This window comes from Acomys minous (genome assembly GCF_964271855.1).
Source record: "Acomys minous genome assembly, chromosome: 6".
Classification (NCBI taxonomy): domain Eukaryota; kingdom Metazoa; phylum Chordata; class Mammalia; order Rodentia; family Muridae; genus Acomys; species Acomys minous.
The window spans coordinates 96,402,543-96,418,807 of NC_140487.1; the positions used below are offsets into that span (position 1 = coordinate 96,402,543).

Consider the following 16,265-nt stretch of genomic DNA (forward strand, 5'->3'; position numbering starts at 1 on the left):
AAGGTGTTCTGTGTCCTTAACCATTTAGACACCCAGCCTCTCTGCTTTTCACATTTAGGTGTCACCATACAGTCAGAAATAGAGGTAGGTGGCAGTTTTACAGCCTAAAGAAGTGGTGGGCGTGGATTCTAGGCGCAAAAGAGGAGCTGAGCTGAGAAGCAGGAATACAACAGGGCACGGAGAGGGGAAACCCAAACTCGGAGCCAGACCTCCCGTGGTCTCTCTAATAAATTAAATACCATTTTACACGTAACATCGCGGTTGTAAACACCCTCCAAATATTAACTCGCTTAATCTTCCTGACAACCCAGGAGGTTGTACTATTATTATCTCCAGTTTACCAAGGTTTATCCGGTAGCCTAGCGTGGAAACCGGAGTCCCAGCCGCCGGCTTTACAGCCCGGCACCATTTTGCTAGTGGCCGCTGAGACTCAGAGACGTGTGCGAAGCAGCCCCGAGCCACACAGCGAGCGCCCCCCTCGGGTGCACGCGCGCGCTCAGCTCGGGACTACCAAGTTGAGCATCTAGAGCTAGTCAGGAACCCTTCCCCCCACCTCCACCCGGCAGAACCACGCCCATCGGAGCCCCGCCCCGGACGTGCTGCAAAGGCCCCTCCCCTCCCGGCCCACCTACACTCCCCCCCACCCCACCCCCCCGCGGCGCGGGCCAATGGCGGCGGTCCTATAAAAAGGCAGCTCCGCGCGCTCTCGGACAAGAAGCTGAGGATTTCTTGTGGGTTGCTTTTCAAAACTACCGGGTCCCAAGATCGCCAGGTTGTGGAGGTCCGGCGGGAGACGCATAGTCACAGCACGCCCGTTCCCCGCCTCGCAGCCAGCACAGCTAGAACCTCGAGCGCACCGTGGCCATGGAGCCCAGCAGCAAGGTGAGTAGTGGGGCTGTGCGCCCCGGGAGGGGACACGCTGCGGAGCGCTGGGGCCCGGGGGGCGCCCGTGCGAGGCCCCGCTTCCCCACGCGGCTGGGGCGGGGGCCGCGGATCAGGGGCCCTGGCGCCGCACGTCGCGCACGACCTCGGCGGCTCCTCCCGCGCGGGGGAGGGGGCCGGAGCGCGGCGCCCATTGGCTAAGAGGGCCGAGCCCCCAGCCGGGCCCCGGCTAGGCGCGGAGGAGGCGGGACCCGCCCGGAGCCCGCGCCGCGCCCGGAACCCGGGCCTTGGGGGTGGCCGGGAGGAGAAGGCACTTCCTCCAGGCCAGGGTCGGGAGACGGCGTGCTCCCGGCACGCCTCGATGCGCAGTCCTCCAGGGATGAGGGGCTTTTCCCCGGGGCGAGCCACTGTGTAGATAGGATGGGTCTCTCATCACCTGTGAACAGGCTTGCCCTGCAGTGAGCCGATTTACTGAACCCCTCCTGGGTGTGCGACATTGTTTCTTTCCTGCCGTGCCTTTGCTTTGTGTAGAGTTTGTTTTAGTCGCTTAAAAAATTAAAAAAAAAACCCATGTGGATATTCTCGTTTTAGTCTATAGGAAGGGACAAGGATGCGCACCTTCCCGCGACCTCCGCCCTTCCCGCCCCCATTTCCTTTTTAAAGCTAAGAGCAGCGTGAACGTGAGCTAAATCCCGGGTTCCTTTACTGGGGAGTGGAGGGCTTTGGCTTTTGGTGTGACCAAGCAAAGTTCCAGTTGGCTTCCGATGGTCGTACTGGCGCCACGGTGATAGGGTATAACTAGGTAAAAATACAAAAAATTGAAAGACGGAAACCCGAAGTCTTTCAGAAGCCACTTTAAAACTCCGAACTTTGGTTTCTCCACTTAGAGCTTTTCTCCCTGACTTCTTCAAATGCAAGCCTTGTTACCCTCTGTAGTGCCAGGCCTGGATTGATCCGTCCGTCTTTCTTTCTTTCTTTCTTTCTTTCTTTCTTTCTTTCTTTTTCTTTCTTTTTTAGAGACAGGGTTTCTCTGTGTAGCCGTGGCTGTCCTGGACTCACTTTGTAGACCAGGCTGGCCTCGAACTCACATCGATCCACCTACCTGTGCCTCCCGAGTGCTGGGATTAAAGGCGTGAGCCACCACGCCCGGCTGATCTGTCTTTCAAAAGTCCTTGCATTTTGTTTTTGTTTTGGAAACAGTCTCACTATGCAGCTCTGGCTGTTCGAGAACTCTTATGTAGTCCAGGCTGACCTCAAATGCAGAGATCCTGCCTCTGCTTCCTGCGCTGTAAAGCCCGGCACCACAACATTCGCCTGGATATTTCTTTGAGTGGATAAGGTGACTATTCTGAGCGCAGAACAGTGAAGGTGAAAATCGGCGGCTGATTGATCACCTGGCTCATGGCTAAACTACCTCTCCGTGCCCTTCTGTGTGTCTCCTCACCAGGAACACACAGAAGGGAAGTAAGTTTCCTCAAATCACACAGTTCCTAACGTCTAGGCTGCGCTCACTGTCCCTTTTCACCCGTGTGTTTTGACTTGTGAGCAGCAGGAAGAGTTCACTTGAACTTCTGGGGCAGCCCTTGTGGCGCCTGGAGTAAACGCTGCCACTAGCAGAGTGAGGGATGGATTCACCCCTACCGGCTCCGTCTATAGCTTTTTCAGAATACCTCCTTCCCTGTGGTTTATCTCTGTAATGATAAATTTGTGTTCTTGCACTGTTACACCAATAGAATCTGATCCCCTCACCCCCCACCCCCACCCCTGTACACACAGGTTTCTCTGTAGTTCTCCCTGGATGTCCTGGAACTCAGAGAGATCCGACTGCCTCTGTCTTCCTGAGTGCTGGAATTAAAGGCGTGCACTGCCACGGCCCAGCACACCAATTAAATTTTTTGCTTAAGTAAAATAACTCTGGAAGCACAAGTAGTTTTTTGTTTTGTTTTGTTTTGTTTTTGAGACAGCGTCTCTACATAGCACTGGCTGTCCTGGAACTTACTTTGTAGACCAACAGATGAGACTGGCTTTGAATTCCCGCCTGCCTCTGCCTCCCAGTGCTGGGATTGAAGGCGTGCGCCACTATACCCAGATTAGGTCCTTTTTCATTATCTTGTGTACTTTCTGGGAGGAAAATAAAACCCTTCCCTTTGCAGACTGCTGATTTCTCCAATCAGGGCTACAAGCCTTTTGGGTTGTGTATTAAAACATAGTCCTGGAGGGCTGTTTAAATGGCCGTCCGTCAAGTCACGTCACGTCACGTCTCAGGTGCGCTCCTGTAGTAAGGAACTTAACTGAGTAGGAAGTAGGGCGGGGCGTGTGGAAGCTCCTGACCGGCAGGGGCTGAGCTCCTCCCCTCTCCACCTTTTGACTCCGCCTTTTGTAGCCGTCCACGGCTGGCCTAGTACACATCTAGTCCCTGTGGTCCTTTGCTTTACGGGTCAGTCTCTGCGCTTAACAGAAGACTATTTAAAAACCACAGGGTTCTTCGGGATCCATGGTAGAAGGACTTAAGTATCTGAGGTTCACGGTGAGGTTTTCAATTCTCACTTAGCTCAGTTGCCTCACCTGCCGAAGACAGTTTTAATCATTAGACGGTAGCATTTAGTGTTGGGGGTGGAGCTGGGGGGGGGTGGGCGGAGACCTAGAGAGATGGCCTAACAGAGAAAGGCACTTTACCTGCTGGGCATGAGAATCTTTGTTCATCCCTGGGACTCATATGGTAGGAAAAAAACTAGTTCCTGCAAGTTGTCCTCTGGCTTCCATATGCACACTGGCATGTGTCTCTTCCCTGCTCTACACAAATAAGTAAGCAAATGTAATTTTAAAGTTAAAAAAAAAAAAGATAAAAGAGCCAGGCAGGCATGCAAATGGATCTCTCTGAGTTTGAGGCTAACCTTGTCTATATAGCGAGTTGCAGGCTTGTAGCTATGGCCATAGTAAGACCCATCCCTAAATACATTTGGAAAGGGCGGACCCAAAACACGTGTACCCGCTCCTGTGGATGCTCCATGAGCCTGCCTTGTTTCCTTGAATCTCTGACACGCTGGGCCCTGAGTAACCTATCTCAGCTGAAGCCTGCATTCTAAGAGCATGTGGTTTTAGGGGCCAGGATGCATGCTGAGCTTTGAGAGTTGCTCAGAGAAGTCATTAAAACTCTTCACTGGTCAGGAGTCTGGTGTGTGTAGAGAGCATGGTTGGGGGTGGGGTGGGGTAGGATGGGGTGGGGTGGGGTGGGGGAGCCAGGACAGAGTGCCAGGCCCAGAGCTAAGCCAGCTACTGTGGCTGCCTGGCCCTGCCTTAGGCTTCTGGTTCAGGTCCGCACAGTGCCGGGGACAGGCACAGCTCTGTGGCGGAGCCCTTGCCTAACACATGCCAGGGTTTACAACTTCACTGCGAGGGACGTGGGAGAGTCCATGCAATGATGGCCTTAAAGCTCAGAGAAAAGTGACTTCAGAAAGTTTATGAGCTAAGCTTCCCCCCCCCCCCCAAATATGCTGCCAGCCCTTGCACGTAGCACGAAGATAAAGGGAACTCATCAGGAAGAGACCTTGTGGCCATGGGGGCCAGTGACATCCGTCTTGGACTTTGAAGATTTGAGGTGTTTTTTGTGCTGGCAGACTCCCCCCACCCCCGATCCCATGTTCTGTGCCATCTTCCACCCATCTCAAAGCAGAAGTCTTCAGGCTTCAGGACTTCCAAGCCATTTCTGGGTACAGTGAGAATCTGAGGTTTGCATTGGGTCTAAGTGGATCTCTGGAAGCTTCTGTGAGGGAAATAGATTTCCTGAGAGCCTCCGTCTCTGTCTCTGGTAGTTGCGGTTAAGACTGTCCTCTTGCCCTCCATCAGGGTGGTGGCTGTTATAAGTGAAAAGAACCCCCCTTTTTCTCACCATCTTAGATACACAAACAATGTCAACAGGCCCAAGATGATTCCTGTTCAGTGTCCAGCCACCCTCCGGTTCCACCTTACCCTCCTCCCCTGGCTAGGTCAGCCCCCAAATCCCCCTCTAATCAGCTTGTGACTTGAGGGAGCGCAGCTTTGCCGGGTGCCTCCTGGTCACAGGGTGTTGGTGCCCAGAGCTCTGCTCCAGCACCAAGGGTACAAACATCAAGCCCCTCCTCTCCCTTCCCCCAGACTGGCAGAACTGTTCCCCTGGAACAAAGGGGAAAGTGTGCAACATTGGCCTGGGGCCTGCAGCCTCACCCCCTCACCTCTCTCCTGGGCACAGAGGTGACAAAGCCATTCAGTCTAGCAACCACTGTCCTGGGACTGCAGAGGCCAGGAAAGCTCAGAGAGCTTGTGTCCAGACTGGCCTAGACTAAAACAAATCTCCAATTGTTACCTCCCTCCCAGGGAGGGGTGGAACAGAGCCTGAGGCTCTGTCACTCGGCCACCAAGCCTGGCAGAAGCTTTAGGCAGAAACGTTGAGATTTTTGCAGTAGCTGAGCCAGGGCCTTCTGGGCCTTGAACCTGGTGGTTCTGGCTTACCCCAAGGCTTTGACATCCAGACAAGGCAGAGCGTTCTTACCAGGCCCCAGATGTCGCATCTGCCCAAACTGCTTAGTCCATAGCTCATGCCCCTTGTCTTGAAATTGAGAGTGCGCTTGGAAGGGCCACTCCGAAATTGCTTTCTTACCTTGTCAGACGTCCCTAGCCTGTGATCACAATCTTTTGTGGATCAGCCACACTGAAGTTTGCTAGGTGTGAGCCACATGAGGACTGTTAGATCTCTGGTCTGCTTTCACAGCAGACTGTGTGTGTGGGGTGGCGTGTGGGGTGTCAAGTGTCTGCAGGAGGAGGGATGGGGAGCCTCGCTAAAGGGAGGCAAGAAACAAATAGTACCTCTTAACTTTCCTTCAGCATCAAGCCGTAAGCTACGGCTATCCTCGTGACCTGAGCCATGGCTTCCTGCTCAGCTCTCCTGGTATGTGACTAAGTGGCCCTCCAGTGTGCCAGAGCAACTCTTCAGGGTCCTGACCCATGTCCATGATGCTCTAGGCCCACCTCCTCCCTATCACAGCCTTGGGTGTGGCCGGTGGTGGCCATGTCGGTCACATGGCTAGCTCGGACCAGCTCCCTGGAGAGTAGTGCTAGCTGCTGAAGAGATTTCCTTCAGCCTGAATGTGGGCCTTGGTATCCTGTTAGCCAGCTTTGCCATCCGTGTTGGGGTCTGCATCTGTGTAGGAGCAGCGACCACCTTCACCCACACATTTGGCTTCTGGCCTCCACCTTTATTCTCTCCATGAAGAGCCCCTCCGACCTCCACAGCCAGAGCGCGATTCTAGGACCTCTTCACTCCAAAGCTATTAGCGTGCCGTGCCCACAGGCAGTTGCGTCTCAGGACCCGATCTTGTGAGTTAGTCTGCTCTGTTGGCCCTGTCCTTACCCCCACCCACCTTATGTCACAGTCAACTAGGCCCACATCTTGCCTGACCAGGGCGGTTACTCTACCATAATGTCATTTTTCTCTCCTCTAAACATTTACTTGCAAGAGCTGACCTGGCCCTAAAATCTGGGTGCAGTGTCTCCCAGCTAAGTAAAACCCTCAGCTAGAATGCTGCACTGGGGGATTAACATCCCCCCCCAACACTTCTGAAGACTGTGCTAGGGCCTGCCAGGCCCTGGGGTGGTGTCCAGTAAAATTCCCAGATGTGACTGGAAAATAAAATAGGAGTTTCAGAAAACACAGAAGAAGTAATGGAGCAAACTAGATACCCACAAAAGTAAAAGACCAAATACATCTTTTTCTTCCAGTTTTCACAGCAGTGTTTATTCCCGAGGCTTCTTTTGTGTATGTGTACACACCTGTCCCTGGGTGCAGTATTGGTGTGATGGTTCACACTTCTCTGTTGTGTAGCCCCTCCCGATGGCCAACCTAAAATGAATACTTCAGTGCCCTGCACAGTTAAGGTATTGGCAACTAGCAACTCAGGGGACTTCAGGTTTGAAGTCTACACACCAGGTATCCTTGCACAAATCACTGTCTTCCTCACACAATATAATTATACCTGTGGGTTTTTTTTTTCCTTTCCAGCATATGCAGATGTTTTGCATTCTTTTCAGCAGCTGCATAGTATTCCATTACAGGCGTGTTTTGCTGTGCCCTTGTACTTTTATGTATACTGCACATCTATACTTTCTCCACCCAGTACATTACATATTCACATTCGGCTCTAGCTGCCAACCGAAATATCAAGTTACACAGACAGGGATTTGCTTCAGTATATAACCGGATCCCCGTTCACTCAGGTAGCCCTGGGAGCGTGTGCTCAGACAAGTCTTCACTCAGCAGTGTCTTAGGAAAACCTCACAGAGAACGGACGATGTAGAGGAAAGGATTTTCATACGGTCACAAAAGCAGTAGAGATGGGACTTAAACTTGCTGAGAGTGACAGTGACCTCTGTCTATGCCCAGTCTTAATCAAATTAATTTTCTCTGTTGAATTTGGATACACCTGAGCGGTGTCGGCTTCTTTAGGGTCCCTTTATTCACCCCAGGTCTATTCCCACAGGCCAAGGAGGTAGTAGATTGCTCCTCGTGGGAAGAACACCCCCCTCCAGCTACTTAAGGATGGTTTTGCCGGGAAGACTTGGACAATCTAGCATCGCTCAGGCATTGACTTTGCATCCAGCCACTCAAGGAGCTACAGTCCAGGCAGACAGGGTTTCTATAAAGAGCAGGACAGCAAATATTGCTGGCTTTGTGGCAAGATCTATCTGCCCTAGCGTGCCTCAACCACAGCTGAACCTCTATACTCTATAGCACAGAAGCCCCAAGTAGGTACTCAGATGTGTGATCTTATTAATTAGCAGTCACAGAAATTCTAATTTAATATAGCTTTCATATATTTACCCTCCCTTAGAAATGCAAAGTCCATTCTTAGCTGGTAGGTGGCATCTCTAGTCCCTTAGCCCAGGCAGGGTGATTACTCTAAGCCAAGGTTGGCTGACAATCACCCTTGAGTTGGCTAACAAAACTCCAGGAAAAATGACCAAAAGTTTCCCAGGCTTTGGCTGCTGGTTTCAGAATTGACAAGACCTAGAGAGGCGCGGGAACGGAATTTGACCTACATAGAACGCTACATAGATAGCATGTTTCCTTCCGAAACCAGTACTGGGAAGTAGGGGAGAGAACCTGACCAGGAAGGGCCAGGGCGTGTGGTACCAGAGGCCCTGCCCCGCCCCCACCCGAGGCTTCAGAGGAAGTCCGTGCACCCCAGGGTAGGAGCCTTTCCCTCTCTGAGCCTTCCACAGTGAAGTACAGTGGGTCCCTGGTGGCTAAGTCAGGATGTGAACAGCCCCTGGCAGGGTGCCTGGTACCCGTGCTGCTAAGTGCCCGCCTCCCGCTCCTGCCCCTTTTAAAGACCCACCTGCCTCTAGGGCCACCCCAGAGTGCCCTAGAGGCAGTCATGTGAGTCTTAACATCACTAGAAGGCTTTAAGGAAACTGATTCAAGAGCAATCAGGGCCTAAGGTCACTTGAATATCGGTGTTGTGGGATCAGACCATCACTCATATGATTCGGGCGGCTTGAAGGAATCCGGGTGAAACAGCCCTCTGGGAGTTCAGAGAAACTCGGGTCCTACCGCTGGCTTTTTTGTTTCCTGAGTAACCAGTAACCAGGGCCCCTCTCTCTAACCTCACCTTTCTTATTTATCAAGTGAAGATGGCACACGGCTCTACAATATCTCAGGATGTTTTGTTTTTTAAACACCCAGAACTTTATTCAAATGCATCCTGAAAAGAAATCTATGTAATAAGCAAATGAGTGAAAGGGGCTAAACTTCCTTCCTGCTTCCTAGGGCTAAAATCCTGCGTGGTCCCTGCTCCGGCACACCCCAAGACCATTCAGGAAGCAGCAGAATAAGATAAAGTGGCATCTAAGCGGGGAGACTCTCCTCCCACAAGGAACATCCTGCCTCTGCCTCCTAGTAGTGGTGCCGCGTGCCCTCCCACCCTCTGCCAATATTGACTGAGAGCCCGATGCAAGGCAAGCCAGGCAGGAAGGGCACAGAGGTGGGGCTAAAAGGCCAGGGATCAGAGGGCATTATATTATACACTGTGGCCTGGGCGATTTGTATCTCAGCAAATGGGGGAAGAAAGGTCCCCAAGCTAACACTTCACCAGTTGCTTCCTGGGCTAGGGAGGAGCGGGACACGGAAGACCGACCCTCTTGTATGCCAAGGCCTGAGTGCAGGTGTTTGCTAGCTGAGAGCCCGTGGAGCACCTAAGGGATTTGAACTCTGTACACCTGACTTAAGGTCTCCCATATCCATGTGGGCATGTCGCAGAGGCTTGGGGAGGGGACCAGCCGTTTCCACTTCTTGGCTCTGATGTTCTAGCATGCATTAGGGTTTCATTCTGTAAAACATAAGTGGTATGAGTTTTATCCAAACAGTAAGTTGAGAGGTGGCCCTTTGTGGGTGTTCTCTCTTTCTTTCCCTCCCCGGGCATTATTCTGCTGCAAAGACCACACAAACCAGGTTCCCATCTCCAAGTCCCCAGTTGATGGCAGGTAGGTATATTAAAGCCAGAGACTGTAGAGAAAACATCAGAGGAACAGCTTGGAAGAATGTGGAATATTCTAGAAGGTAGCTTCATCCTCAAGTGAGGCTTGCACCCCTTCTCTAATTCACCATCACGTCAGCCTGGTAAAAATAAGCACATGTTGAGTTTATGGATTCTAAGTTTTTTTTTTAAGGATTTATTTATTATGCATACAGTGCTGAAGAGGGCATCAGATCACGTTATAGATGGTTGTGAGCCACCATGTGGTTGCTGGGAATTGAACCCAGGACCTCTGAAAGCAATCAGTGCTCTTAACCACCGAGCCATCTCTCCAGCCCATGGATTCCAATTTCATCTGCAGGCTAATGGGAGCAGATGGACAGTGGTGGCCCAGGTGAGGGTGGCTGCCTTGTCAAGCACTTGTTGACTGAGATTTCCCACTAATGTGGAATTTGACAGTGACCCTTTAAGGAAGAGCTCTTCTGTTTCCTCAGAGGTAGGGGCTGCCTCAGATGCTAACAGCAAGGTGAAAGGAAGTGGTGGGCTGTGTCCAGGGCTTATCCCCTTTGACTCTTAAGTCAGCAGTGACCAAGCAGGGTATGGTAAGTGGTGTGGGCCAGGGTGGGGAGGGCTCTGGGGCAGGTGAAAGACCTCAGGGCCTTGTACCTACCGAGGGGCAGGAGCTCCGTTCCTCCTCTGCAGTTTGTACTGAGCCTCACTAAACCTTCATTTTCTTAACCTGGCTCTATCAGCCGTCCCTGTTTCTGCTGCTGCACATACTGTTCCGTCTACCTGGAATGTAGTCTGGCCACGCTTTCCCACTTGGCAGACTGCGCATTCGTCCTTCAAGCTGACTTCAATGCCACCTGCTGGGAATTGAGTTTGATTGCCCCCAGGGCAAAATTAGAAGTGTGTCCCTCCAGGGATTCCTCAGGTCCCCAATGCACCTTTACTGAAGTCCAGTGGCCATGGGTGCTCACTGGGTCTGCCTCGCTCGACACCGGTGCTCACTTGACTGCTAGCCATCGCCTTGGCATTAGGCTGGTCATCTGCAGTGAAGTTAGACCTTGACCTGCCAGTGGCAAAGCCCCTTAGAGAGGGGTTTGTCCTTGTTTCCCGGCAGATCTCTTCTCCCTACCCTTTGAATAGGGAGGGCCTTAAGGGACACATAGGCCTAGGATCTCAGGCATCGGAAACAGACTTAATGGAAGACAGGGCCACCTCGCCTACCCTCCATTGCTGTAGTTTCTACTCACACTCCACCTGCATAATTTTTGGACAAGTCTGTATTATTTTTCTCTTACTATTTTTGACTAAATCTGTTACTTTTTATTATAAGGTATATGAAATTGTGGGTTTATAAAAGTGGGTAAATGGTCAGAATTCAAGAACCCGCCAAAGGGCCTGAAGTCTCCTTTTTTTTCACCTTGCCTCTTGCCGGCACCCAGGACCCCCAATGTTCATTATTACCTAGGCCAACTCAGAGCTACTTGCCTCAGCTTCCCGAGTGCTGGGATGACAGGAGTGGGCCACCGCGCTCGACCTCCATTATCCTTCTGGTACATGCTTTTAAGTGGCTTTCATATTTGTCCCTCCAATTGTTTTTTTTTTTTCATATCAAAGGTGGCATTCAATATGAATACTGCTGAAGCTTGCTTAAAACTTGTCATCATAACATGGAGAGGGTCACAAACCAATACATTCTTTACATATTCCATTATATTGCTATGCCACACCTCACTAAATCCTAGGTGTGTGCTAATTTCCTATCTGTTCTAGTGTACTAGAAAAAAAAGCATATCTGCATACCATAAGCAGCACACCTGAACAACCCTGAGCATATCACTCACCAGATAGCCCAGCACATGGTGGGGCTCAGCTGTCACCACTGAGCCCTGCCATTGATGTTTACCACGGCCTCTTGAGTCCCAGTGGTCACCTGATGACCCTTGGCTTGGCTATGGCTCACCAGAAGCTTGTCATGTGCTCACCGCCCACTCACCCAGCAGCCCTGCGTCTGGAGACTCCCTAGAGAGCTGGAAGACAGGAGAGCTGAGAGGCCATGCCTCTGATTTAGCTCACAGAGGATGGAAGTTGGAGGGAAGCCCCCAAAGTAAAGGATGAATTCGCTCGCAAGGTCAGCCAAGGAGAAACAAGCAGACAGACCAGTAGAAGGCAGGCTCCAACCTTCTGAGCTGTGTACTGGAGCAGACGCAGCCCTTCCTCTTCCTCAGACTGATGTGAGAACTAGCTTTGGCAAGCCTGTCCCGCAGCCTTCTGGAAAATGAGAAGACCAGGAACGTGTCTGCTTAAAAGCCATGCCCAGCTCTATCTAGCAATCTAGACGTCAGCACTGCTTCTGGGTACTGAGGGGGAAATGCGCCCAGAGACCCACACAAGGCTGAAGCCCAGCTAATGCCATCCCCCACCGCCCTCTACAGCCTCACCTGGCTCTGGACCTGCAGCTACCGTGTGGGTGTTCTGCGCCCACAGATGCTGGCTTTTTTTTTTTTTTTTTTTTTTTTTGGCATGTCTCCCCAACTCTATTTTCCCACAGCCAGTTAAGGGCCCGCCTAGTGTCACATTTCTTGGCCTCTTCATTTGAAGAGCTGGAGAGAGTCCTTTACTTTTGTGTATCCAGGTGGACACCTCAGTGTGTGTCACCTCTGTGTAAGCAGGCCCTTTTCACCTACTGGCCTCATCCCTTCCTGCTGCTTCCAACCCTTTGCCCCTTAGAAACTCTTTGGTTGAGCACTTAGTCATCTCGGGTCATGTACTGTTTGCATCATATTTCTGGTTGGTGTGTTATCTAGTACAAGTAACCCTGAAATGAAAGTGCATGCTTTGCCGGAAGGGGGGAGGGCGTTGGTGTGAGGAGCACTGAACGGGAGATTCCAGAGCCCTGAGTTCCGACCCTGCTGCTGCTGCAGACACCTGAGTTTGGTCTCTTGCTCCGAGCTCTCAGAGCTTTGTTTCCTGCCCCATGAAGGGTAGGAAGGTTGGGGAAGGGCAGGGTCATATCTCTAGGAACAATGTCATTGTCCCCATTTTTGCAGACAGGCACATGGAGGGTCGGGAAGCCGTGGGGCATAGAGACCCAGCCAGGCCTGCTGGCGTTCCCATGGGCTAGACGCCAGCCATCGCCCTTGGCTTCGCTCCACAGCCTTTCATTCCCATCTGCACTGGCCCTTTCCTTTAGTTTGGCCTCCCTGACACAGGAGGCAGGGTCGCTTCCTGGTCCTCCCAAGAGTCTGGGGCTCCCTGAGGTGTGAGCATCACTCTACCTGGGGCAATGAGACCTTGGAAAACCAAAGCTCTATAACTGCATAGAGAAAACCCTTATTCCTCTCTCCTCAGAGATAAGTCTAGAAGTCAGTCGGGCAGGTTCGGGCACCTGAGGCCAGGAAGTAGCCAGGTTTCCTGGGAGAGGGACAGGTGTGTTGCCAGGAGTCAGGCCAGGCATCTGAACATGGGAACCTGCCAGCATTGACTTTGTTCTAGAGTACTCTGGGCCCAGACATGCCTGTAACCCTGTGATTTCTTCCTCTGCAGAAGGTGACGGGCCGCCTCATGCTGGCCGTGGGAGGGGCAGTGCTCGGATCCCTGCAGTTTGGCTATAACACTGGTGTTATCAACGCCCCCCAGAAGGTAAGTGCTATACCACCCTACCCATATAGACCATCACCCCCACATACTTATGGTGCCTCCTGGGTGTCGACCATCCACATCAACAAACCATCTTCTCACGGCCATAGAATGCTGGGATCTTGGTAGGCCACCTTAACTAGTTTCCCCGAGCAGCACAGACACTTACAATGCTCCGTATAGCGGGGTTTCACTTACATGGTATTTGGGGCTCCCGGCAATGGGGAAACGGTCAGAGAGCAGGAAGCTTTCCCCAGTGCCACTGAAGTAGGCAGACAGAGCTGGTGTCTGATGCCACCCTGTTGTGCAGTCTTTATGTTCTCACACCCCATCCATGCACCCACAGCACAGTCTACTTCCAGATTGAAACTGCTTCCTGTCCCTGCAGGTCCCAGGTCAATGTGTAAACAAACTCAGCATTGTGCCCTGAGGCACTGCAGGAGCTAGGAGCCTGGCTTCCTTCTCCCCACTTCGCATCCCAAGTGTGCCCCTACTTGCCCTCTGTGTGTCTAGACTGGAGAGGGCTCTGGCAATCATCTGGGAGATGAGGAAAAGGGCTTAGGAGCGGAAATGACGATCCACAGCCCCTCCTTCCTCTACACTAGGCATTTTGCATGTGTTTATGGGGCTGGGTGGCGATTTCTAGTTTATAGTCCCGGAAACCCGAGGCCCAGGCTGATGAGATGACCCATGGGCCCCAAGGTCACACACTAGAGAATGGTGGCACCAGAAGCCAAGCTGTGTGTTTCCATAGCCCGGGGCTGCCTTCCTAACCTACACTCTCCTGTCACTTTAACAATTCAGACTTCCACAGGGATCACAAAGTGGAAGTAGACAGGCCTCCTGCCAGACCCATGCTCACTACCTGGGCTGCTGAGACCAGACAGTGAGTGTGAGTGGCTCTCAGGACCAGGGGCCCAGCTTGGGCACCAGACTGTGAGGAATCAGCTGGGCTTCTTCCAAGTAGGCAGAGCTTGGCTGTAGGGGCCACGCCTGATGCTGGGGAACAGCTCACTAGGAAGGCTTGGCTGCTGAGTCACGCTGAGCTGCAGCAGCCCTGATGGGATTTTTCCAGGATCTAACATGGCCACTGTGAGACAATGCTTAGAACAACCCCAAACCCTGCTTTTACTAAGTACTTAGAACAGCTCCCACCAAGGTGTGTGCTTTGGAGCCGGCTCTTTGTGGGAATCCGAGCAGACGGAAAGCCTGTAAGATGAGATAGGCAGATGAGCTTGCTATACATTGAGGGTTCCTGGGCACCCCAGATTCTGGTTTAGGATGCTTGAGGAAGCTCCTTAACCATTTCTGACGATGGGTAGCCGGCATTGGAAAGTACTGGGTTGAGCAATGTCTTGACTGTGGTCACAGTGAGCTAGTGACGTAACCAAGACTCTAAAGGCAGGATAGAGGGAGAGTTTTATCCCAAAAACAGACAGGGTGAAGTGAGCAGGGGAGGCAGTAAGATTCACGGAGAGAGCCACATCCTTTGGGAAGGATGAATATGGTGGCATGTCAGGAAGGTAGACTGGAGGAGAAGTGAGGAGTTCACAGCAAGCCAGAACTGGGCCACTATAGCCCCTGTGTGGAGCAGCCTGGATGTGCAGCATAGCCAACCTCCGGTTGCCATGGCACATCCAGATGGCCAGGTGGAGGCTGGGTATCATGAGGCCCGTCAAGCCCATGAAGAGGGCAGGCCCGGTCAGATCCTGGAGTGATGGGATGGATCTGAGTTATGAGCTGGGGTCAGAGACATTCACAGACGAGTATCAGAAGAGCAAATGCTGGATGCTGGGGACAGATGAGGGGTCAGAGTACAAGGTGCCTGCCACCAAGCCTGACCACCTGAGTCCAGCCCCTAGGGCCCACATGGTAAAAGACAAGAACAGATTCCTACCAGTTGTCCTCTGATCACCACACACATGCCAGAGTACACATGTACGCTCCCCCTACACAGATAAGTGGAATTTATTTTATTTTATTTTTAAATCTTGGAAGGAGAGTTAGACAGGATTTAGTCAAAATCATTTCAGGATGAGGACATAAGGGAGAATGGTTTAAAAATGGCTTTTACACTTCTGGTTCAGGGGAGGAGCTAGTAGGTGTGAGATGTCAGGAGTCAGTTTGTCTGTAGGTATGAGGTGGGCAGGGACCGAGGTTTGTCAGCCACCTTTAGGTGGGCAGAGGTGCTCATGCAGCTGAACGGACAAGTGAGCGAGCGAGCGATGGCCGCTGCTATCCAAATGGGCATTGAGGGAAGATCGAGAAGTAAAGGCAGCAAAGCTCAGCTCCTGAGGGCATTCCCAGTGACAGATGGACAGGAGCCGATGTCGAAAGCCAGCCAGTGATGTGAGAAGTGGAGGCCGGAGGCTCAAGAGCTACAGGGCCTTGGGCTACATGGCAAGTCTGAGGCCAGTATGGTCTCTAAAGATCCTGTTTCCAAAAAAGCCAAAATAAGATGTAGAACCCAAAAACCAGAACCTTGCACGGTCAAAGGAGGACCTGGGGGTTTTGAAGGACGAGGATCTGTCCAGTTCATTCTCCCCTGTGTCTTCGTGCCTACAGCAGTGCTTGTCACAGTAGTAGGCACACGCTCAGCAGCGAGCAGATGCGGTGGAAGAGTTGACCAGACACCCAGAGCTGGGCTGGTCATCCCCACACTGCTTAGTGTGGAAACGGCAGTGGTGGCTTTGCGGCTGCCAAGGCCAGCGATGGCAGTGTGCGTGCGTAGAAGTCTCCTTGCATTAGTTTGAAGAGGAAAAAGGAGACAGAAACACTAGACACTGGGCCTTCCCAGGAGACTGGGGAAAAAGAGAGAAGAGACAGAAAGAGAGAAGAGGTCACAGTGGCTGCAGGGCTTGCATAAGGTTGGAGTTTGTGTCAGGAGTTTTGTTTTTATTCCAGACTTCCTTTCTAAATACATTGTAAGGCATCAGTAGAGGAGGAGAGGGAACCGCTCAGGGAGCCTGTAGGAGGCAGCTGCTGGGCAGGAGCTCGGGAGACTGCTCTTGACAAGGAGGGAGGGGCAAGATACTTCTGAAGGTGTGAGCACAGCGGGAAGGAGTCTTGTCTGCCTTGGAGGTTCCCTGGCTAGGAAGGAACAGTGGGACAGAGGCGACCAGAATTGATGACCGTGATGTCAGAGGACAGGTAAGCCCCACAAAACTGCATTTATGAGAGCAGCCAGGGACACCTGTCCAAAGGTCACCTCAAGAGCCAGACTTGAGAACG

The 16,265-nt window shown here is 52.1% G+C and overlaps 1 protein-coding gene across 1 annotated transcript in view; it reads left to right on the forward strand.

Moving 5' to 3' along the window:
- The first annotated feature begins 643 nt into the window (after window positions 1-643).
- Window positions 644-16,265, forward strand: part of SLC2A1 (solute carrier family 2 member 1) — a 28,344-nt gene continuing 12,722 nt past the window's right edge. The window contains exons 1-2 of the mRNA XM_084786222.1: window positions 644-882; window positions 12,942-13,037. Of these exons, the coding sequence (XP_084642348.1) occupies window positions 865-882; window positions 12,942-13,037 (114 nt within the window). The 5' untranslated portion in view covers window positions 644-864. The remainder of the gene's footprint in view (window positions 883-12,941; window positions 13,038-16,265) is intronic.